Source organism: Hippichthys cyanospilos, chromosome 4 (genome assembly GCF_059441005.1).
Source record: "Hippichthys cyanospilos isolate Australia breed blue-spotted pipefish chromosome 4, RoL_Hcya_1.0, whole genome shotgun sequence".
NCBI lineage: Eukaryota > Metazoa > Chordata > Actinopteri > Syngnathiformes > Syngnathidae > Hippichthys > Hippichthys cyanospilos.
Window position 1 is genome coordinate 10,551,199 of NC_142372.1, and position 25,626 is coordinate 10,576,824.

The 25,626-nt window shown below is 39.0% G+C and overlaps 1 protein-coding gene across 3 annotated transcripts in view; it reads right to left on the reverse strand.

Annotated features, from left to right (window-relative positions):
- The window catches only part of mdga1 (MAM domain containing glycosylphosphatidylinositol anchor 1), a 172,448-nt gene extending 147,616 nt beyond the window's left edge, over positions 1 to 24,832 (reverse strand). For 2 of the 3 annotated variants that reach the window (XM_088413727.1, XM_088413725.1), the window contains exons 1-2: positions 24,496 to 24,832; positions 22,865 to 22,954 (exon numbers count right to left, since the gene is read on the reverse strand). In XM_088413727.1, the coding sequence (XP_088269853.1) occupies positions 22,865 to 22,931 (67 nt within the window). In that variant the 5' untranslated portion in view covers positions 22,932 to 22,954; positions 24,496 to 24,832. The remainder of the gene's footprint in view (positions 1 to 22,864; positions 22,955 to 24,495) is intronic. The other variant, XM_088413726.1, reaches the window with a different exon arrangement.
- Between the last annotated feature and the right edge of the window lie 794 nt (positions 24,833 to 25,626).

Consider the following 25,626-nt stretch of genomic DNA (forward strand, 5'->3'; position numbering starts at 1 on the left):
ACAATTCACTATTAACATGTCCAATTTATAAGAGGAGATTTATTGAACTTGCACAGGACTCCTGGCTTACAATTATTCTCCTGCGGGCATTATCGTTAATAAAAGAGATAAATTAAAGATGTCTTGTCAAGCTCAAGGACAACAGCAGACAACAACAGAGAAGCCTCTGCAAACAAGCGAAGGTGGTCGTAGCGCTTTTAAAAGCAGAGCCAGCGCACATGAATCAACACCTTGGCCGACAGCCGACGCTCCAGTGAAGAACATTTATATTGCATCAACAAGTTTCAAATCAATTTGGCACCAATAAAAGAACATATTTTCTTGGGCGTGTGTTCAAAGCTGCCTGTGCCAAGCTGAAAATGCAGCAATTCTACAAGTGGGATGAAGATGAAAGTGCAGAAAATCCCCAAACATGCGCATTACAAAAAAATAACACATCCCGCTGGTAGACTATTTATAACTCATACATGGTTTTATCTTTTACTATGAACTATTTAGTGTGTTTTGAGTATAGTGGGTCATTTGGAGCACCGTTTCAGATCTACGATTCTCACTGTTCGACATTTGTCATTCACAAATTCACCTATTGGTGTTGTTTTCAGTGGAACCTGTCCTCAGTAACTTAAAAGTTGTCATTTTTGGTCTATTTTAAAACACCTTATGAACCACCAAGATGGTGCTAAAGGTGGAACTTATTAAAGTAAGAATTGGTATCAGGGAAGCATAGAAAATTGAAACACCTAGAGATGAAAATTTGTGCCTGTTAAGGATCAGCTAAGTTTAGCCTGGGTTGTTGGTAAAAGTTACAGAATCGTGTTACGTGTTTATATATTTACACGCAACTGAAGATCAGTTTTTTAATTTTTTGTGAGACATTTATTTTCAAAGGTATTGATGTGAGATGTGTTAGAAATGACATAGGGCTGGAAAAAAAAAGTCGAACAAGCACGGTAAGTCAAATTAAAAAATAGATCAATGAAAAATATCCGGCTCAAAGCTCAGCTGGAACCATGCTTGTGCCACTGTTTCCTTTACAAATGTTTTTGCAGACATACAGTACATATTGTTGCGATGGCAGCGAGGGAGAAACGCTCGCCCGAAAAAAGGCCATACCACAGGTTTAATATATACAAATAAATAAATAAACACCCGTAGCATTAGGGTGTATCGCCAGGTAATGCATGACAACTAGAATGTGTAAAAAGCATCTAAACCAAACCGAGACGAGAGCCTTTTCGTAATAACACTTCGCATTTTGAAATCAGGAAAATTTTATTGTTTTTGATGCTACATAACAGTGCAATATACAGATGTTAATTCTGCTGCACGTGTCAGCATCTCCTAATGTGATGGGTGCTTAAACAACATGGCAAATGCACTGTTGTACGCATTTTTAATGTGTCCTCTGTCAATAGGCTTTAATTACTATGTTGCATGCTGGGCCGTTAATGTTTTATGACAAAGTGACACGGTCCATTAATGTAAACAAGTTGGTCACCATGTCCTTTGTTTTAATTTTAATCATGTCTGCACATAATAAATGCCTTCTAAACAACTAAAGGTCAAATCATGCAAATATGCTGCTAATCAGTAAACAGGTAAGCAGAAGTTTGAAATGTTGATCAAACTGGTAGTCCTTTGCATGGGGTATGTAGATGAAAGCATGACTCAGACATGGTATTAAGACACCTGGGAAAAATGCATATTATGTTTCCTTCCACATGAAATGTCATCATTAATATTCTCTACACTCATGATACATGAAAGGCAGTCAGTGAAGCATAGACCTCTGCCCAGGTGGAAAGACCGCGGTCTGCATTTCAATACAGAGGATTCCAGCCCCGAAGAACAGTTTGCATTTGTTCAAATTGTTGAAAGTGAAAGTAGATATTCAGATAAAAAGGCTTGATTTTAACTTTTTACAACTGGTCTCAGTTTCTGTCCCCTGGAAATTGTAAGGGAGCATTGGACACTGCATTAGTTGGGATGGGACAAGAATAGAATGCCGCGAGATTTCTCATCCTTGCACAGCACAAGACCTATTTTGTTTTTTTTGGGGGGGGCGGGGGGGGGGGGGGGTAAATGGGGTAAACATATGAAGTGATGCTTGCAAATGTTCTGCATGACAGTAAAACACTGCAAAATATGGTCAGATGCCAGCCATCTTCAAATTAAGCCTTATTTTACCAAATATTATATGTACACAAACACCTGGTATGCTTTTATTTTGAAGTTATGCAGCTGACTTGACTCTTTTTTTTTTTTTACAGTACAAACTATTGCTCCTGGCACAAATCACAACTCATAATATGAACAAGACAAAGTGGTTTTAAAATCACCAATTCAGGAATCTAAAAAATGATCTAGCCACGTTGACACTTTTTATCATTGTACAGCACCTGTTGTTAGCATTCAACACAGGATCGAGTATAAACTAGCTGCTGGCCAGCAGCACCCAAGTGCTCTATATAGGCTGGCGAGAGCCGTCAGATTACTTTTCAAAGGTAGTTCAATAGAAGTAAAATATCCCTGCACGATTTGATGCTGAAAGCCTAAATCAATTGCCGTTTCTACTGACTACTGATCACCTTTTAACATACTGGCCTGATTCATGTTCTGTAACTCTGATATAGTGTTATCTACTTAGCAAAATGGGAAGCGTTAACTGAAATGTAAAATGGGCCTGACTCTCCTTTTATATTCACATTTGCCTGCTACAATTTTTATTTTATTTTTTTTTTTTTTTGGGGGGGGGGTTGCTAAAAAAAAAAAAAAGAAAAAACATTTCAGTCATTAATCTAGACTACAAATGTACAAAACTTGCAAAAACTCTCATTCTTATGGATTCAGTCTTGTGAGACATCTCGTCTCAATGGAATTGTGTCTAGTTCAAGCCCTCTGTATTAGTATTTAAAGCACAATCATTGCGCAACTAGAACGTCACCCTATGAAAAAATATCGCTTTTATAATAAATATATACATTTTGTATGAGATCCTACTAAATTCTTACGAGAGCAGACTCTCCCATGAGGCAGCTCAATGGATAATGGATGACTTAGTCGCCATCCAACTTCCTTATATGAACTTTACAGAAATTCTCTGCTCATCTGGGCCGGTGTGTTCTGTTTACATTGATTGAAAAGAGTAGGCATCATCTCCTTTGTATCCCGGCTTATAGAGTACATAAACATAATTACTTCCCGTTGCTTAGCGCTACAATTCCCACTCTCCTTACAAAATTCTCCATTCTTCGCTTCCACTACCATCATCCTCCTCTGCCAACTTCCTCTCCGTGGCCCACTTCTGCACCCGGGGAATGACAGCGGCGCCTTCAATAATTCACTTTCCCCCCCGAACAGGTTGTTTGCATTGCAGGGTGCTGCGGGCGGGAATAGAGAAGCAGAGGAAGAAAGGAAAAAAAGACAGGACAATGAAGAATGAAGCAGAAGATAGATGAGGACTTTTAATAGGAATCCCAAAAGAAGAAAAAGAGGAAATGGTTGGAGGGTGACAGAGTGGACCCCATCTGCGTCAACTCGGTCGCCACTATTGTCCGAACAGGTGAGACGCCGAGAGTGGCGGCGTGCCATCCAATTAGACGCCACATCGAGAGAAGGCTCCGCGGGCACAGCGGGAATCGGGAAGCAATGTGGACAGCCAGCTTGTGATGAGCCAAAAAAGTAAAAGGCCAGCTACGCTAATGCTGAAACTTTTCTTGCTGCCCACTGTCTCTCCTAATGCTTCACTTGCTCAAGTCACACCGCAACGAGCTTAGTAACAAATTAAACAAAACCTCGAGAATAAAAAGGACAAATTCACAAGAACATGCAAAAACCACAACACATTAATTCAATTAGTCAGAAAAAGCAATGCCAGTCAAACATTGGGAGATGCCCTGAATTCAAATTCCCTCAAACACTAGGTGGTCAAAAAATTACATACATGTATACACGTAGATATTGTATAGTATAGTATATTGTTTTTAACAGTTTGTCTGGTTGTGTGCATAAATGCTTGGCTGGTAAATATTTTGCTAAAGTATCCACTTTCTAACCTAATATGTAATAGGGATGAATGAGTGAGTACCGATACCAAGTGCCGTATCGGCCGATACCTTATTTCAGGTTATTGGTACTCACAATGGCAGCTGATACTAGTATTGGACAATGTCTTGGAGCAGTTCTACACAGTCCCGAACTAGAATTTAAAAATTAAAACTATAAAATTTACATTTAGTTCAAGAAAAAGCTATGTGAATTATCATAAAAATCAACTTGATTGGGTTTCCTGTCAAGCCAGCTGTTCCTGTCTGTGAGAAATTAGACACATTTAGATTTCATCCAATATTAAAATTGAAAAATCTCTCCTGGGAGGAGCAATGAAATTCTGCCTGGCAACAATCGATAACAAACAGGATTTTTCACAAATTTGGTTAAATAAGTCTTATAATAAATCATGTTCTATTTTTTCAGTGATTCTGTATAGGAGCATACTTGAGTAAAAAAGACCAGCAGACAGTTAACACTTAGTAGTTGACTTAAACACTACCATCATTTTCAGAATGTGTTTGACTCGTTTACAAGCCCAGGTTTATTTTTATGTCACTCTTATTACCATTATTGACTTTGTTATGTGTACAATTGGAGGACAAAATAAAAGGAAACAATGTTTAAAAATACTTTTGCCAAACAGCGCTAGCCTCATTCCTTCTTTCATGATACTGACTCATTGCTCCGGTTTTGTTTTCGTTCGGGAGCCAGCCTCCTGTCGATGTGTCTCGCCGTCTCCAGAGAAGTATTTCTTCTTTTAGCTTCTCCAGTTGCCCTTTGCAATGTCGCTCTCACCGAGCCTTTGTCTCGTTTTAATTTCAGCCTTTCGTCCTGCTGAGTACCTTTTCTGCTAGATGTCAAAGTTAAATCACTGTCACAGTAAGTGTATGGCCCTTTTCTAGCAAGGTGGAAATGTGGTGCAGCGATGGAACATGGCTGGTTATATTTTTACATTTCTGAAGTAATGCACAAGTTTTCACTTTTGGTACCTGTTAATAAAGGTCAACACGATTGCTTCGCCGTTTCCATTATATTTTATTTCCGTGTACCATGATTGACATCTATATTCACCTAGATTATACATTACACTATTAGAAGACCGTTAAGTTATTTTTTTCTTGATTCTGCCATAGCTTTCACCCAATAACTTGCGAACCGCCATGGACATAGAGCTATAGAAAAATTATTACTATGAAGAAAACCTTAAAAGGTTGTCAATGCACAAGAGTGAGATTTGGTCTCAAATTGACTTTCAATCAACATCTGCCTGCACAAATGGAGCACATCAAAATTCCTTGCTATCTCTCCTCAGCCTCATCGAAAGCGAGAATGCTTAAAATTAAGCAGAAATGTACATAAAAAATGACCTCCATCATACTTGTGCGTATGAATGAATGAAAGGTGTGCGCAGTGAATGTTCTCACTAGCTCTTCTGAAAGAAAAAAACAAAGTCAGAAGAATGCAAGCTAATCAGCATTAGCAATACTGGCCTGCCCTCAGCGTCCCGCAACACAAACCAAAAATCACGAAATATCCCTGCCATGGATTACTAAAGCTCCTCTATCATTGCAAAACCTTGGGTAATCTTGAAACACTTCCTGTTCCGTTCCCAGTACCTTAATTGTCTGTGGTACGTATGCTGGAAGAATTATTGAAATGATTGCTAAAACGTACCTGTTTTTTTCTTATGCCAGTTCGAGCAAGGAAAACAAAAATCACTTTAGAGTTTACATGAAAATTAAGTTAGAAACAAGCATCTGGAAGTCAATCAGAACCCCGGAATGGATTGTTACCATGGAGCTGTCGCTATATATGTAAATGTATAATGCAACATATATTTCCGTGATGGAAAATTGTCTCTACACCTGAGTCATATCCAATATATATCCAATTCATTTAATTGAATGCAGGTGAGAGGATGGCACAATAATCCTGGACCAGTGTTAGGCTCTAAAAATAAAATGCTAACGGTATAATACAATCTATGTCTGGAAAATGTTACGCAGAGGTGTACTAATAAAAATTTTATAGACAAAAGACAGTATTTATAGTAGCGTAGGTGATTGGGGGTGTCCTTCTAAATGAAAATAACTGAGAAACACTGTATATAGTGAAAAGGATTGCATCTATTTGAGACATGTATATTTTTTCTAAGTGGATGATGGCCCACCATCCATTTCTCAGCAACTTGCAACACAAAAAAATGGAATTTGACGCAGCATACATGACTTGTGAAAAGAAAAATAAACAAAGGGTGAGGCCTAGCAGAATGAGAATGGCGGATGTCTGCCCCACCAAAAAAACAAAAAAAAAAACAATTGAAGATTAATAAATTGAGTGGCTCAGTGGGAGAGTGGTTAGCACATCCATCTCACGGTTCAGAGTCCCGAGTTCAATTCCAGCTTGCTCCCTCCCTGTGTGGGGTTTGCATGTCCTCCCCGTGCCTGTGTGGAACCCTCTAGGCACTCCGGCATCATCCCACATTCCCAAAAATATGAAAGGTAGGTGTATTGGACATATTAAAATGACTTTAGGTGTGATTGGGTGCATGAATGGTTGTTTGTCCCTATGTTCTCTGTGATTGGCTGGCAATCAGTCCAGGGTGTCCCCAGCTTACTGCCTGAAGACGGCTGGGATAGGCACCAGCAAGCCAGCGATCCTAGTGAGGCTCAATGGCAATGGAAAATGGATGGATTAATAAAATGGTTCATGTATTGTCAGGTTATGTACGACAAAATAATAACAAAAGCTAAATAAATAAATAAATGGCTTCCATCACGTTTTGTTTGATAAGAGTTTGTTCTCGTTTTGGTTGTGAATGTGCTCTCGGTTCACTGAAGGAATGGTCTCCCCAGAATCTTACAGTTTATCACCTTGAGTAAAAAGGTGTGCTGCAACAGTTTTTGTAAAAATATCTAAACAATAAATGGATTACTTGCTTGCTTTTAGCGTAAATTCAAAGAATGTCAAAATGTTTTCCTATATGTGTCCCTCTGTTGCAAAATTTGGACACCCCTGCCTTTCACAAATCCATTGCCCTCTACGGGCCATGAAACCGATCTGAATCTGCTCCTTTTTGTTTGTTTGTTTTGAGTGCACACGGTTGGAGCACACTTCCTCATTATTTATCTCCCCCACCCTATTGTTGCCTCGCTTGTTTTCCCGTGTCAGCCTTCCAGCTTCTGCTTCCCAATGGCTGTCTGCAGATTTCAGCCTCAATTGGGCCCCTCATCCTATATATGAACTAAGTGGAGAGGTGGGTGGATGCCGCTGAATCAATCGGCGGCTGATAGCGAGGACTTGACAGCGAGGAGAGAGATAGCGGCTGTAGAAAAAAGTAAACGTCGCCCAAGCGAGCGGAGGACTCATACTGAGAAGGGTTGGTGAAGATGAGAATGGACAACATTTATCTGTAACGTTAAGGCAAAGGGAAGAGGATCAGAGTGGAGTTTAAGAGGATGAGATGAGGAGAAGTTATTTCTAAAGGGTTCATTCACCAAATTCAAGCACTTTTAGCTAAAGTGAAAACTTTCAAGTCAAGAGCTGCTGAGGTTGTACGGAACGAAGGAATTTGCAGGGAAATGTTTGTGATTAGTGAGCATCAAAGGAATGTTCCTCTCTTTGGCTTTTTGGTACATTTTTTTCGAAATAAGTTTTAGCAAAAACAAACACATTATCTGGAGATCACATAAAAATCAAAGCTGTATATGTTGTTAGTACTGAGTGCAAGAGACAAGTAATGAAATCAAATAAATGGCTTATTGATGAACGATTGGTATTCTTTCCACTCGAATTTGCGATTTTGGAAGTAATACAGAGTAATGATTTGTTTAATCTGTATGACAAAACTTTATTCATCCAAACATCATGTACACTGATTTTAAAACAGTTTTAATGTAAACCCTAACCTTCCTAGCTTGTGCACAACTTGCCTTAATGTCTCACCAAACTCATCTAGTTATTTATGTTTTATGTATTTATGTTTTATGTATTTATGTTTTTATTATATTAAAAGGACGTTTGCAAAATGGCTGGCACTAAATATATTAACTAACTATTGTAAAAATGTCCTCTAAACCATTTGACCACCATTCTGCCGCTTGCAAATAATCAGTTCACAATTTAGCTCACTTTCAAATCTTCGATTTTTAAAAAGATAATATCAAATTAATTTGGATGTGTTCCTGATCAATTTACAGTCCACGGCCAGTATGCAGTGATGATTGGGCTTTTACCACACAAAATCTACACATTTACGAGTAAAAATGTGCATTTAGCCCATGTGTGTCACTTTATATTCATGTCTTCCCTCATTGGGCCATTATGAGAGTGAAACCAAATAAATGTTTAATCATCCATTATTAAAGTACCATTATTACATATTTGTGTAGAGAACAAATTGATTGTCGACTCCTGAAGTCAATTAAGATACTGTGTTGAAATTCTGTTCAAATTTCTGTAAAAATTTTACCCACACATTTACATTACACATGATGTTAGTGAAGATTTGAGCAAGCATCATTGGACATGATTTTCTTACATGGGCCACATAAAAAAATGTGGTGGGTCAGATCTTGCCCCCATGCCCTCAGTTTGACACCTGTTATTGCAAAGTCTTTTGAAGTACCTTATCCAAACATTCAAGCTTTTCAAGCATGTCGAGTACCAGTCTTAAGAATCTCTTTTGACACGTGAAAGCTGTCCTGAAGAAGAGCGGGATGAAAAGATAAACTTCACTGCAACATTGCGAGCAAACGCCATCTCTATGTGAGTGAGATGTGAGATGCATGGGAACGGGGAAAAAAAGAAGGCAAAGTGTGAGATCAGTGAGCTAAAATCTCAAACCGAGAGAAAGATTTTCTTTTTCACCGGGTGAGGAAAGGGTGTGCAATGGAGGGAAAGTGCGAAAGGCTGAATTATTGAGGCCAGACGTGCGTCGGCACATGAGCTACGTTCACAGCAATGATGCCTGCCTGCTGTCACTACGTTTCGTTGGAGTCGGGAGCACACCGTGGCTGTTTTGTTGCTCACGTTTGCGGTCTTTAAAGGCAGTTGCAGTGAACTTTAAAAGTCATCGTTGGTGAGAATGAATGGCGGCACCAACCGCTAAAATAGATGATGCGCAAGGAAAACGCAACCAGTTGGGGTGACTTTCTGTTTGGCCAATCAGGGCTCACCAAAGCAAGTCACTCACTTGAATTGTTTGGCACAGTTTGTATGTCAGATGCTCGTCATGATGGAATTATCCGGGCGTGGGGTCAGCAGTGAATGGGAATTGGAGCCCTAAAAGGGAATGGAATCACTACAGTGATGGCAATACAGAAAAAAAGAAAATAAAATACTAGTTTATATTCCCTAATGTGTTGCAAAAACAATACAATTTGGGGGTGCAACTAATGAGTATATCAATAATAGATTATTTGGTCAATTACTTTGTCAATTAATTGATAAGTCAGACTTTAAATAACAAGTTTTACATATGTTTGTTCAAAAAACAGGACACTTTTAAATTGAAAGCTCAAAAAAGGCAAAATAAAAATATATTAAGATTCAGTTACTGGTATGGTCCGTAATGCACCCATAAAAGTGCAAAAATTTGATTGTTTTTTTCCTGAGTCAAAGCAAATGTTTGCAAATATTCTATTTTGACTCTTCTTTAATATTTAAACATAATAATTCTGCTTACATGGAGGTCTACAAAAAGCAAATATTTAATATTGAGAGGATGAAATTTAAAGGATTGGACATTTATGAATTCCTGTATTTTTGGGACAATATTGTAAGCCGCACCAGCAAAAATTTAACAGAAAAGTATTTGTCGTATATAAGCCGCACCGAACTATAAGCCAAAAGATGTAACATCAGATATTTAAACAGAAACATATTAAATGGAAGTATTTTAAATTTTTGTTGATATTTCAAACTTTTTTTTCCAAACTGCCTAGCTACAGGAACACCATGCCTTCAACACAGATTGAACATGTCTGCAAGTTCAGAAATAAGCACGAGAATTTTCAACAGAACATCAACACACTCAGATGATTAAAATGCTGCACCAACACAACAGTAGCACACCTGATGTGTTTACTAGTGGGGATAGCCACCCGGCCAATAGTGTTTTCTTCTCTGTCCTTGTTTTACCAGAAGATTGTACCTTGGTGCCTTGTAAAAAAAAAAAAAAAAGCCGCACTGAACTATTAGCTATAGAGTTCAAAGCCTGAGAAAAAAGTAGCGTCTTTCACATGAATCAATTACCAAAAATTATTATTGAGTGATTTGAGAACTAGTTAGTTCTCGATCATGGCAGCTCATTTAAGACAACCAATTAGGATTTGCATGTTATTTTTTCTGTGATGTGTTTGGTGTTGTGATTTTGTCAATAGATGGATTTTTAATCACATAAGTCAAAGTTGTCAAACTCATTCTTGTCAAACGCTACATTCCAAGAAACGTTATGTGTTTTTTAATCCAAGCACATGTATGATCGCTTTGTATTACAGACAACTTATGCAAAAAGAAACAATCATACATGAAATTGTTTGTCATAACCACAACAAAATGAATAACTAGAAAGTAGAGGCCGGTAAAAAGTTTTGTTTGAATATTGTTAAATTCATTTAAGTGGAAAGAGTAACAAAATATTCAATATCTCAACATTTTCAAATGTGAACTTTTGTAACTGTATTTTAACAATAAATATTGTATTACAGATCATTTGCTTTGAATGCCACATAAATTGTTGTGGTGGCCCCAGGGCCTTGAATTTGGTATCTGGGACACAATTAGTTAGGGCTAAAAACCTGTGATTCCGAGTTTAAATAGTTCTCGTCAAGATCTTTTCCCAATTCTTTTCTCCGAAGTGTGCAGGTACCGTTTAGGTAAGGACATGTTCTGTTTTGAAAGTTTCATAAAGATGTACTTGTATATTTTTGTTGTTGTCGGTGTTGAAGAACCCAATCAAATGAACGAAAAGACCTTCGTAACAGACACCAAATCTAGACAAAAACAGTTGGCAGATTTGAATGCGCGCAATTTGTCGTGAAATAAGGAAGGAAGGGGCCACACCTGGTCGAGAAACATGACTGTCATTCAAGCGTCCAATTAGTTTAGAACACAGCAATGGGTGGTTTATTTATAGACATGTCTGCGAATCAAAAAGTCCAAAAAAAAAGTAGTGCGCTGCCCAATTACTGCCGGACTTGGTGAGCACAGAACAGTGGCATGAAACTGAGGTGAGCGCTGAGGAGAAGACAAAGCAGAGGAGGAGGGTGAACGTGAAGGACGTGAAGAAGAGCGAGAGTGACAGCGGGAGAGACGTGCAGGAGGAGGCGGGCGCTCTGATGTGAATCGTGTTCGCACCGCTGTTCACAAGCATCCTGTCATCTTCATGAATAAGTCACATACCAAATGCTCCCCGCCCTCGCCGATCCATGCACGCCACCCAACACACACAAGCTACAAGATTAAAGTGGATTCAATAATTGGAGAGAAATAACCCCCCCTCGTGTCAGAAAGGTCACCATCATAAAACAGAGCTTGAAGATTAAATATTGTGGGAAAATTCATGTTGAATTACTTGTAAATAGTTGGCCCACCTATTTCTGAAAATGTGTCTGCAAGTCAGACGTTCGTTACTTCTACCCCACTGTGAGGTGGTAATGATGCTAATTTGCATATAAACCACTCCCCTACACTGAGTTGCACAACTATAAGTTAGAGTTCTGAGTGAAGTGTCAGAGCAACTTTTAAGCAATACCAAAACAGCAAGCTCTGAAGCAAAGGCACTATCTAGCAAAACACACACACAGGCTCTGATTTTATAAAATGGTTAAAAAAATAATGCAAGTTAAGCAGAGCTGCATTCCAAAAAGCGTCAATGTAATGGAAAGTAAATATTCATTCATCTATCCATTCATTCCTTTTCTAAAGCCGCTTATCCTCACAGGGGTCGCCGGCTTGCTGGTACCTAATCCCAGTTGACTTTGGGTAGTAAGCGGGGGACGCCCTGAACTGGTTGCCAGCCAATCGCAGGGCTCAAAGGTACTAACGACCATTCACACAAACAATCATGCTTAAGGACAATTTAATGTTTCCAATACACTCGCCATGCAGGATTTCAAAATGTGGGAATAAGCCGGAGTCCCTGGAGTGAATCGGTGTGTGCACGGGGAGAACATGCAAACCCCACACAGGCAGGCCGGAGCGAACTCAGGACTCAGGACTCTGAACTGTGAGGCGTGCTAACCCAGTAAGTAAGTGCCGCACAATAAGTATTCATTATAACATTCTGTTGTTTAGTGACCGCCTCTTTTGTTTGAACAAAGAACCTTTCACTTAACATAAATGACTGTGTGTAGCTAGGATAAGACGACCTTGACAGATAAGTGAGTTCAACACGAACGTATATATCATTGTCTTGTCTTTAGCCTTGAGAATCTTCTCTATCACTTGTCCTTGCACACCCTTTTACAGACCACCTGACTGCCTTGTTAAGACTTGTGTCTTTGAAGATTTAAATATCCAGAAAACCATAAAGACATTTTGTTTTCCAAAATATTTTATTTATCTCACTTGATTATTTGGTGAAGCTTTTTTGAGGTGTGGGAGTGGTGGTATAAATGGAGATGTATCTGCTGCATGAGCCACATATACTAATCTGAACACTAACTGACTACACCAATTAGACAACCGTAATTAAGTTGGTTTGAAGCGCTGCCTTCATAAATGAAAACATAATCTTGTTTTTGTGGGGGCTCTTGTTCATAGCCAACATTTGCTTTATTTTTACCTTTGCAGCCCAATTCATAGCAACCCAGAGCTCCACCCCTATTGTTGTCATGGTAATAAAATCTGTATCATTACGTGGAGTGCCACGTCAGACAGTGCCTCCTCTCAAAACAGGCTAATCATTAGATGTTCATCAGAGGACAAAAAAAAAAACCATTTGCATCATAAATTTATAATGCAATTAAAAAAATAAACGTATAATATAATTCAGTGCTATGCTACAATTTTAACTACCAAAGGGGCTCAGCAGTAGAGCTAATTTGGGACTTAAAATTTTGCAGGCAGGAACTCACCCTGGCTCTTCTTATCTAATGATTTATAGCAACTAATTAAAGCTTAACACCCGCATTAATAACAAATGTGCAAACCTTTCATAACTTTTCTCTTCTAGTAGCTGTCCATGAGCTATGCCCAAAGACACAAGCAAATATAAATGTATTCAAGTTGAACCAGTAACAAACTGGAAGTAACCACCAATCATTTCCAACTGTGTGTTTGTGTGTGTACACTGCTGACACAACTAATTTAAGATGAAGGTGGGGTAGAAACTGCAAAGTTCATCAAAAGGTGAAAATGCATTACTGTGTAAAGTAGGCATGCTCAATATGTCGATTGTGGTCCAGTCCATCCAGAAGGAATTACTGGTAGATCGTATGACAGCGCAATGTGCTGGAAAATAAATACATTTTTGAACACACACATACAGGTGCAAACAACTGGGGGACATGCATAATTCTATTCTAGTAAACAGATTACAATGGCTTTTCTGGTGTAGCAGTGACGTATTTTTACGTACGTTCAACTCCAAAACTTTAACATTAGGGTAATTACATTAGTTACATTAGTTACATTAGTGCAAATGTAAAATATTTCGATGAAAAACTCACACATTTCCCTCTCAGTGCAACGTTAAAATAATTAGGAATAATAAAATAAGGAAAATCACTCAATTCCTAACACTGTACCAAAGTTTCTAAAATATAACGATAGAATATAGAACACCTAATATGCAACAATGGTAGTGTACATATTGAAATGCAACTGGGAGTATTCAAATTAACATTCATGCCTGAGAGAAATAGCGTTTTCAAAATGTAAGCAAATGCATTCACTATTTGGAGTTTGTGTCAGCTAAAAACAAAAATATGAATCAACATAGTACTGTTAAAATTCAAATTTAAAAACGGACCACAGGGCTGTATGCATTCCATCACACCAAGAAGTTTTCAAATGTATTCATTAGGGTTACAAACTTTACATTATAAATGTTGTGTTTGTCACTACAACATTAGTAATTAAATATGTCAAGTCAGACTTCCCCCTCAAAAACAAAGGAAGATGATTGGCGGCTTGAAAAGGAGATCTTGAGGGGTTGGCTGCAACCAACATGGCAGGAAAACATAACAAAAAGATAATACATGCACAAAAAAAATGATAATTCTGTTCCAGAAGCTACCTATCAAACTTTGACATCTGACTTGCTCCAGTCTAGCACTGAATCTACACTTCAATACGAGCGCCATACAGTCCGTATTCATAAATGCTGTCAGTATAACTTTGCTTCTCTTAAAAGAGGAGTTCCAAAGTCAAACATTGTTAACTAGCAACTTCTCCTAAAAACACATCCCTCAAACAAAACTATCCCTCAGCATTAGGTAGACATGCACTTTTTGTCCAATAATGATGTTAAAAAAATGAAAACGTTCTTTGATCTTGTCTTCGTGTCAGCCAATTCTGATTTAAAAAAAAAAAAAGTGCTGTGATGATAAGATCCAAGCTCATCTCTATACTGGCTGTCTTATTCACACCAAAAACCAAAAATTTGGAGTTTGACTGTATTGTACATGACATAACACAAATGCTCCTCAGATTGTAGAGAACTCAATGTCAACCAGTGTCCTGGAGCAGATTGTGGTTGAAGTTCTTCAACTGCAACTGAAAATGCTAACGACAATCTGTTTTTTTTTTTTTTCTTATCTCATACATTCCAACGTCCAAGCACTCAAAACATTCAAGAATATCCGGTTCCCTTTACATGCAAATTATAGAGTATTTTTAAAACCTCTGAAAGGCAGATTTTACAGATGGAGTGCCGTTTTTAAGGATAATTAAGGCATTCACTTTGTAAAATTGAATTCAAGGACAGCCAGGACACCATGCAATCATCAAGAAAAAACAGAAGATCGCAACCAACATCACTGACAGTTTTATGTAATTTCTCTTGGGAGAAAACTTTATATTTATAAACGTCACATACTAATATAATTAACTATGAAGGTTAAATACGTTTGGCTGCAAAACCATATGATTCCAGATGCTATTTTGGCTCACGTTGAGATAGACCTTACAGCAAATAAAAGCATAGTGTTTCAATGAAATCCCGGCTTTTTATCCCCCTACGTGCCCCAGTCACTTGAATGGAATGCGTATGAAGACATACTCTCGCGGGCCACCGCCCACCTTTAAGTGCTACCTGGTGCCCACCTCAGGCTGTCGCTGGTGGACGAGGCCATAAATCACCCCTCCCAAGACGTCATCTAAACGCTTTTATCCTTTAACCCCGGGTAGCAAGGCTAGTGTAAACCATGGTCAACATATCACTTCGGCCATAGTCCTCTGGCTCTGCGGCTGACCCGCAGGTTAATAGAAACGTTGTCAGGCTTTTATATGCGCTCAGCCATACGGCGAGAAGCAAAAAAGGGAAGAACATGAAAGGAAAGAAGGACGACAGCGGTGAACAATTTGCTGAGTAAGCGCCGAAAACAGGCAGCGAGCCAACGGCTTCCACCAAGAAAAACACCTTTAAAGGGCTTTGTTTAAGCGCGGTGTGAAAAGACAATATTTTCAACAAGATTGGAGCTGACTGAAGCGTGACGAAGGAGCACAGTGAGAGAGACTGATGGATGAAGTCATTTAGACTCAAATAAAATAAACAAAACACAAAATTGCTTTGGCTAACTAGAATCATTCCTCCTATTGTTTTTTCATCTCTCTTCATCCCTTGTGTTTTAAGACTGACTATACATTACAACAGATTTGATCTTACCTTAGGGACGTACAGTAGTTCATCATTTTCATAGGATTTTGTATTAAAACAGACTGTGTGTTTTTCCCACACGGAATGATAGAAGTAGAAATTACAGACAAATTACAGTCTCACGATACCAAAGTTCATACTGTTCATTGTTTGACTAAAAGTTTGTTTTTGTCTCTTGAGGGTGTATAAAGTTGACTAGCTAAACATTTAGCTAATATCGCTAGCTAGCTTGCTTCCTGTGTGTAGCTTTCTTAGCTTTTTAGCTATCAAGGTTTGGCCCATGCCAGTTTTCAGCAGAAAAAAAATACAGATTACCGATTAATCGTCCAATTAATTTAGAAAAATATACAATGATATTGCAATAGGATTAAATGATGTGCACATCTCATTTTTCGCATCTCATTTTTCATTGATTGGCCAGCTACTCGTTACCTCCGTATAGCTTGTTGTTTACGCTGCACTATGTATTTTATGATTTATTTTTTTTAACAAACTGACTAGGTTTTGCATACCTTGGTTCCGCTATTTGTAATGCACTGAGTCATATTTTCCAAGTCTTTTAAGATTTTTTTATGTTTTTGACCATACTCAACAAGTATCCTGCCTATGCATTACACTGTAGTCAAGTTGTACTTGTAGCTACTATGTAGTTTGTGGTGTCAGGTATTTTTAATACAATTGAATGGCAGTTTGAAGGAATAAGTGCCATTTTTGAGCTTATATAAGGCCATCTTATTAAAAAAAAAAAATTGTAAAGATTGCTGGGGTGGATTGAAGTATGTTCCCCAGCAAATGCCAATGACAATACAATGTTATGTAATTTCTCTCAGACAAATAAATGTCTGCACATTTTTGGCCGCATTTTTAAATTTCTAAGAACTTTAGATATCCACTGCGGGAAATGTCACTCGACAAGCTCTGACAATAGAGATGACATTCAGGTAGAGGATGCAATTTGAAGAAGTATGACTTGGCCGTGGCTTTAAATGCACACTACACGTGTGTGACTGTGTCTGTGTTTATGCTGGCAAGTGTTACATTGTGGGAGGTAAAGATTATCATCATCTCAAGCTTAATGCTCCAGTCTCTTCCTATCGCCTTCTCCCCTTCCTTCCTCTCCTCTGCCTTGGAGCTGCAGATAAATTATAGATGCTTATTAGAAAAGGGCAATATTCAGCATCCAAAACAAACTGAGCGGCGATGGACATGGAACGGGGAAGCAACTAAAAAGTGCTGATGGTGAGATCATGAAGAGTTAACTTTACAGGGGAGCCACTGGCAAGGAAAGGTAAACCTGAAAAGATTTTGATTTCTAGGTCAACTGCAGGGTAAAGTGCCATACGTATTAAGGTGGTATTTAAATACTGTATAATGATGTACAAAGACATACAACAAAAAATACTCTTGTGCAGTATTTTGACCATTTTTGTATCATTTTTTTCCACCAGTCTCACGGTATTTTAGACAAGGGTTGGCACATCTGGGTGAAATTTCGGCTTCCTACTGTTTTCTATCAATGCATACATGGGTTAATCTTATTTTGTCTCCTTTCACATATCCCTTATGCAAATCATCTGTTTTTGCTTTTATCGCCTCCCAAAATGACCCACAATGTTAAGGTTAAGAGGGATGTCAATCCAAAAAATGGATGTACAATAATTCGGTCTCCGCGAGGCTACTTGGCATTCTGATTCATTTTGCATTAGTGGAATACAAATTAAGCAGCAAATTCAATCTGTTTTGAACCATCTCAGGGGGCGTCGTTTGCCACTTGTTTGTCGAATTGAAAATGACATCATAAATGAAAGTGCGTAGGTAGCAACCAATCACTTTTTCAAATCTAAGGAGTAAAAGTAAAATGCAGCCAGAAAATGATGTACTGTAGTAGATGGCTATAATATAAGAAACTATATAAGAAGGAAAGTGATGAATTCATTCAATTTTCGGCAACAATCACATAATAAAGCATCTAACAGCAGGCTAATACAGTTGGCATTCCATTCATGCTGACATGTTTGCAAATAAATCGATGCTTTAGTGTCCTTGTGAAGAGTGTCGTTTCCCGCACTATTCATTTTTTTCTACATTAGCGTGTGTATGTGTGAATATGTGTGTGTTGTATTGAAGGAGTTGAAGAGTCACTTCTTGTGTGAGAGTCTTGAAGTTTGGAGAATCTCCCCTAATCCTCCAGTAAGTTGGGAGTTAGCACTTGTGAGTGTCACTTCATGCGCGTAATGCCTGTGGATTATGTTCTATCCACATTAAATGGACAGGAAAAAGGCATAAATGCAATATGGAGACAGGGAAGTGTGGAGGGAGCCGTGGGGTGATTTAACCCTTTTTAGGTGCCCTAATAAATTATGTATAATACAAAAGGATGTAAAAAATAGAAATTACAGCACAGAGTTTGCAATTTGCTGGAGTCGGAATAAAACCTGTTACATTTTGGGGGGGGTTTTTTGTTTTTTTTTAATCTAATACCAATGGTCAGGGATGTACTGTTGTGAAATATGTTTTCAGCCAAGTACCCCTTAAGCAGTGCAAAGCATTTTTGGTTCTAGAAGTACTGCTGTTTAGACCAGCAGACAAGGAAAAATGATAGCAGACAGGTAGTGCTATGTCACAAGGTCTTGTTGTGTTGTACCAACAACAAATGTTACGTATGTCGTATCATCACACAAATTTGTGCCGATGCCACTTACGGACGTTATCGCCTGACAGATACACAATCAATATGACGCCGCTGAAAGGGAGAGTGCGCTTTGATACTACTGTCCCTGCTGAGCCAGCAAACTGTTGGCCTTATGCTGTACGCACACAAGCAATGAACACCTGCACGCGTCCTCACAGGCTGACAGTGGCACCCAAAGGCGCCCCAAGAGAGGACAACAGTAAATGAAGCTCACACTCTGAAATCCATCAGGCACGCTTACACACTCTGCCTCCCGACGGACGGCGCGGTCGCATCTGTCCTCCGTAGCCAGTGAGAAACAATTACGACGTGTGGAAAAAGATGCCTGCCAACCATTTTGGCTCTCTTTTCTTTCCTTTCTCCTCTCGAAATGGAAAAGATGTGTTTCTAGTATAGTATATGATAGACTAAAATGCGCAGCCGAGGGAGGACCTGCGGAGGACTGTCAATGCAGCCCTGTGTTGTTCCCACAATGCTCGTTGGAGATTTAGCCATTTTTGTCCACGCACACACTTAGACTGTGAGACAAAATGTAAGGCTTGTTTTGACCCATTCTGAAGAAGCTAGGCAACTGTTAGCCTGTTTAATAATTACACTGCTATAATGTGAGGGTTTGTTGGTGATTGATGAAGCACTTTTAAAATAAAAATGAGAAAGCACAATGAAGACAGATTAGTTCGTTAACAATGTGTTTACTTTTCCCTCACGGCAGCTACAGTAGCAACACTTTTGGACACTCTCTATCAGCTGACAAAAAATAACCAATCAGGAGCTAGCAGACCTTAAAAAGGCTAAAGACAAGTGCTTTAGCATCGCTGTTTGTAAATTTTAGACTTTGCATCTTATGAAATCCCTGTACTGAGAATCGGGCACCGCCGATGGTCCCGAATCACTTTAAACAAGTTTATTTGTTTTCAAGATTGCTAAGTTTGATTGGACTCAATCGGTTATCCGTATGTTATTGTCTTGGTTTAGGGAGGACAAAGTAATGTCAAGCACGGCAACAACATACTATAGCGTAACACGCCACCAACAATCTTCATAGGCCAACTTCAATATAAACACACCAAATAATATATGGGTGGCAATGCAACAGCCTTATCAGGCTTTTATTGTGAAGTTTTTTCCTAGCGTGGTCACGTTCCGATTCAAAAGTCAAACAGAAAAGGCCATTGGTGCATTAAACATGAAAAAAATAAATAACAATAACTTAATAACATCATATTATTTTGAATAAAAACAAAACAAAACAAAATAAGCCACTGGTTCACAAAACTGCACTGTGAAAAAAAGAAAAAAAAATTGAGCCTTGCTCATTTAAACGCACGTGAATGGAAACAGCAGATTCAACACATCAACTGACCTGCGTGAATAAAATATCAATGTGTATGATAGTGTAAATAATCATTCTGTGAACATAAACAAGAATATTTTTTTAACAGATCAACTTTTGTATATGAATTACTTTTGAAGTTACTTCACTGCTTAAACCAAGATTTCTCACTATAAATTCGAACTCACTTTGGGAATCTTGAATGGCTCTTGCAAACTCGTCTCGTTTTTGTCATGGTGAAGGACTTGTGAGATATACAAACACTCGACACAACCACTTCCATCACCTATGTGTGCACAGCTTGAAGTCACTTTCTAATTGACTATATCGCTCCGTGATTGTGGCATGAAACATACGACCCAACACACGATTTGCACTCGTAAATATTGAACCGGTTTCAAATTTACGATTGTCTGCCCCGACAGTTTCCCAAGCACATTTGTCAGACACAATCACTCTTAAAGACCCCCATCACATGATAATCACTCAGGACAATATTTTAAAGACATCAGGGAATTGATCATTTAACAACTCTGTGTATTTTCAAGATTTTTTCTTCAAGTTTTGGTTTCTTTTCTCAGAATAACGATAATTATCTCCATCTGTCGACATAATTTGTACACTGTTAAAGTTAGGGCCCTATCATGATTTTCAAGCAAGCTTTTTCAAATTATTCCATCACATCAAAATCACCCTGTTTTTTTTTATCTCTCTTTGTAGAGATGTACAACATTAACAAGTAAAGTTATTAAGGTTTCACCTCGACACACCCAGACCAGTTCCAAGTGTGTAGAAGTGTGGAGAAGTAAGCAGCGGGCTTCTTCTCCTTCTTCCTGATGACTACACATGCTTCAGCAAAGAACAGATTGTCAGTGTTACCCCGCAATGGCTCATGACAACGGCGGTCTCCGCCACCGCCACTAAACAGACCTTGTTTGCGACGGCTGCCACAACGCCTCAAACATCCCAGTCGGCGTATCCAAGGCGACAGATCGGCCTGTGTGTGTTTGCTTTGAGGCGGAACACATGGCCGGACTGCCGCCTGACACTGAGGTAACTTAGTCTGTGTCGTACACCAGTTCTCGCCCTCAAAGTAAGAACCAACTACAACTGTAAGACTGATAACTGAAATCCATTGTGACTGTTGGTAGAGGTAAAAAAAAAAAAAGGTCACATGTCAGTCATGTGTCATTTTATGCGTCATTTTAAGCCCTAAAGATACGCTCAAGGTGAATGTACCTCATGTGAAATATCTTCAACATCTTTCAGCCAAGTACCCCTTAACCAGTGTAAAGCAGTTTTGGGTAAAAAAAAAAAAAAAATACTTAAAACATGCCATCAGTGTCTGATGTTTTAAACTTTAGACCCTTTCAAACTTCATTTGTATTGGCCCACAGAAAAATCATCAACCTAAAGTGTCCTTTTTTGGATCATAGAAGAATTCTGTTATCAAAAATAAATAACTTAATTTTTTAATAAATATTGTTCCACAAAAAAATAATCAATACAAAATGTCAGTCCTGTTCTCAAAAATAAATAATTACAGTTAAATATTTGTCCACAGAAAAATATTAAACACAAAGCGTCCTGTTTTGGGGTTATAGTAGAGATCTGTTCACAAAAATAAATCATTAACTTATTAATAAATATTTGTCCACAAAAAATAATCAACATTAAGTGTCAGACCTGTTCTAAAAAAAATATATTTACAAACAAATATTTGTCCACGGACAAGTATTAAACATAAAGCGTCCTGTTTTCGGATTACAGTAGAGATCTCTTCGCAAAAATAAATCATTAACTTAATTAATTATTAATAAATACCCCCCCCCCCCCCCAAAAAAAAAAAAATCAACTTAAAGTGTCAGACCTGTTCTCAAAAGAAATAATTCTAAATATTTGTCCACAGAAAAATATTCAACTTAAAGTGTCCTCTTTTGGGATCATAGCAGAGATGTGTTCACAAAAATAAATCATTAACTTGACAGGTAACGAGCGGTGGCTCATGACAAGTTGGGTCGAACCTTTCTAGTATGGGGGAGAATCTGGCTTTTTACAATGATGAATTCGAATACCCTATTGAACATAAAATTTGTTTTATGAGCTTATATTTTCCCGAAACGTAATTAATTCAATAATTATATTTAAAGAATTTTGGGATATTTGTTTGTTTTAATTTGTTTTGTTTAATTTTAATTTTGTTTTGTTGAATTTGTTTGTTTCATTTAAAATCTCAAGCACACTCTGATGTTGTTTCAAGTACCCCCATTTGAGAACCACTTATTTATCATTATTATTCTGTTGTGATTGTGAATTTTGAAAATTTTTGAAAAAAATCAGAATTCAGCATTAAGCCCTGAGGTCTGAGTGTAGCCTTTGCGTCTATCCCTCTTTGCTCTCTCGCTCTCTCCCTTTTTCTCTCTTGCTCTCGCTAGAGAGAGACTCACTTTTTCTAAGTACCTTGAGAAAACATCTGTAGTCTCTGTATAAGTAAGACCAAATTGAATCAACATAAATAATGTGAACAAGTATTCTGTCAGGTTTCAATTTTACCCATGACAGATGCTTAATTACCTGACAATCAAGAAAACACCTGCAAAACGAGTTACAGCTACAGTTGTTAAGTTGTATGACTTCTTGTAGGAGCATAATAAAGGTTTGAACCATAGTTTGAACAATGTATTTCCATGTCCTGTATTTCCCGAAGGCGAAATGTATTCCTTCTCCAAACCAAATGAAACATGACCACTTCCCAGAATGGAATGGATCTTATCTATTCTTGGAAACTGTGTACGCTTTCCTTTGAGTGAACTTTAAGTGTATTAAATATGCTGTGGATTTCTTCCGCAGCCTTAAGTAACATTTTCAACAACAACAGGCTTTTGCCACGGGAGCTCATCCAATCCATACGGAAGCAGCACCCATTGACATACTTTTGTTAATTTGTAAAACATGTCATTCTTACCGTAAACGCCTTGGCAGCGGGCAAAGGGATAGACGCTAGAAAACAACAAAATCCACAAAAGCTCCATGTTCAGCTGTTCTCCGTCATAACCTAAACAGGGGAAAAGAGAGGACATCCTGTAACTTTTAAAAAGCTAAGTGATTGCTGTCACACAGACAAAAAGGAAACTAGTATAGTAAGCCTTTTTGGCCAATTGTTTTTTTTTTTTTTTTCTCTCCATTCTAAACCTTTAAGCTGTGAAAGTAATATTCTCGAACAAGCTCCCGCTGCACGGCCTACAACATTTCATTTCATTTAAAGGGCGGGTAATTCAATCACAAATGGTGGATTATAGGAGGCTTACAAGTAAGGCATGTTAGAGCATCAGAGATGGACATGCATTGTATTTGGGAGCACTTTAGCGTGACTGTCCTATCATCATTGTGAAGTGCAGGTGGTCCGGGTCAGTACCAGCGCTGGACTGCAGTAATCACCGGAGATGTCATGCACTTGGCCCAAACACATAGACATTTGCTATCACTGAACGGTAAGAAGTTTCAAAAATAGGCATCTTCAAAGGACATATCATTAGGTACACTTGCAGAGCAACCAGATGCTTTCATGTTTGTTTGGCAGTCAGATATGGGACATTTTCTATAGCCGTTTATCCTCACTCGGGTTGCAGGCTTGCTGGTGCCTATCCCAGCTGTCTTCGGGCAGGAGGCGGGAGACACCTTGAGCCGGTTGCCAGCCAATCGCAGAGCATACAGAGACAACTGCCATTCCCACACCCAATAACACCAAAGGATCATTTCGAGTGTCTAATACACCAACCATGTTTTTGGAATGTGCGAGAAAGTCGGAGTTCCCAGAGACAACCCATACAGGCACGGGGAGAAATACCAAAATCCACACAGGTGGGCTGGAACAAGCTGGAATTGGGACGTGCTAACCACTCTTTCACCATGTCGCCCCAGAAATGTGACAATTCAACAAAATTTGGAGCCTGGTGAGACAACAAGGAACACCTGGGCAAAACGCAAAGGTTTTGAGGGAGCTATTTGGATGACACAAGAGACTGTGTTGACAAGCACAAGTGGAAACAATAGCCTAACGAGATAAACGTGGCAAAACTAAAATCGATATAGCAATAAAAGACAAATCACGACAGGTGGCGTGTGTCATTTTTTTCTGTCTCGACTCGGTGAAGTTCAGAAAAAGCATTAGAATTATTTTTTTTTTTTTGCATCCAGCTCTAGACTTTGAAGTGTCCAGTTGTCCCTAATGATGTGACCAAAAGTTTGCCTGTTTCGAAGCTCAAAAGCTGGACGGTGAGAATCTATTTTTTTTCTGAACGAAAATGACTCGGATGTTGTAAAATACTACGATCAAAGTTTTCTTTTTTTTTAAGAAATAAAATATTCATGCGAGTTTCAAAGATAGCACTGCACGGCATGACTCCCGTTTATTATGTGTTTGATCACTGACTTCATTCTAGTGCGGGGAATGTGGACCCTCCAAAAATCCTATTAAGTGCCTTGCGTGCAGAAGTGTGTGCTGATTCATCTTGCACATAAATCGATAATGATCGCGAAGAAGAGTAGATCAACACGTATGTCGTTGCTTTCGGTGGGAGCCGTGTGTCCGTTTACCTTATCTCGGTGCGGTCCTGCGGGTCAGCCAGCTCACCCCGGCGCAGCGCGCTCTTGTCCGGGCTCCACTCCCAAATTTCCACCGCTGCCTCTTCTGCACCACGAGAAAAGTTAGAAATCCTACAGGAAATGACTTGCACGAAATCTCCCCGGTGGCTTTGACACTTTTACGCAAGCCCCAATCCAGACTGCCAAAACGAAAACTCCAAAAATCCCAAATCAATATAAGCAGTTTTCTTCACACAGTCCTCCAATTGTTGTGCGCGTGACGGTGTAACTCTTACAAGGCTTGTGTGTGGGTGTTGGGGTGGAGCGGCGTGGACCTCCGTTCTGGTGAGGAGGCTCAATCAGAGCCGTGTCTGTGGGTTCCAAGTGATGCTGGCCAAGTGCGAGATGTGCGCAGACTGAGAACGAGAGCGCCTGTCTGTGCGCAGAGGAGAGAGAGCGAGAGAGAGGAACTCGAGAGAGAGGGAGGAGGAGAGAGGGAGGACAACAGAGGCTCCACAGTGGTGAGGCCGTGAGGAACAGGTTGTCCGAAAAAGAATACCAGCAGCCAGATATCCTCTTGGTTCCGATGGGTCACCATGGAGAGTTGCGCACCATTTGGCAGGAGTTCAACACTAATTAGGAAACAAGAAAGTTTTTTTTTATTTTGTCCTTTTGGGGTGGGAGTTAGGGGGGGGGGGGGGGGTACCCCAGCCCCATGGACCAATTATATGTGACAAGCAGTAAAAGACAGACGCATTCATCTCATCCTTCCCTCTCGCTGTTTCTCCAGAGCTAGGTGTACTTACATTTTAGTCCACAAGAGGGCTCACTTTCAGCTCAACAAACACTCGACTTGTTGGTACCTGTACTCAAAGGACACTTCATTAGGTACACCAGCTCTGTATTAAAAAGTCAGTGAAGTCCCACTGTGACTGACATGTTGCACCAATTTACATGTTCTTTATTTGCATTTAAAACAGCTTCCAGCCAGTTCCGAATCGTGCCTACATCATCGGTGGGAGAAGATCTCAATTGTATTTAGTCATGTGGTAACAGGAAAAAATAAATAAACAAATAAGGTATATTCAACCCACAATGTATGAAAGGCATGTCCAAACCCGGTCCTTGAGGGCCACCTATCCT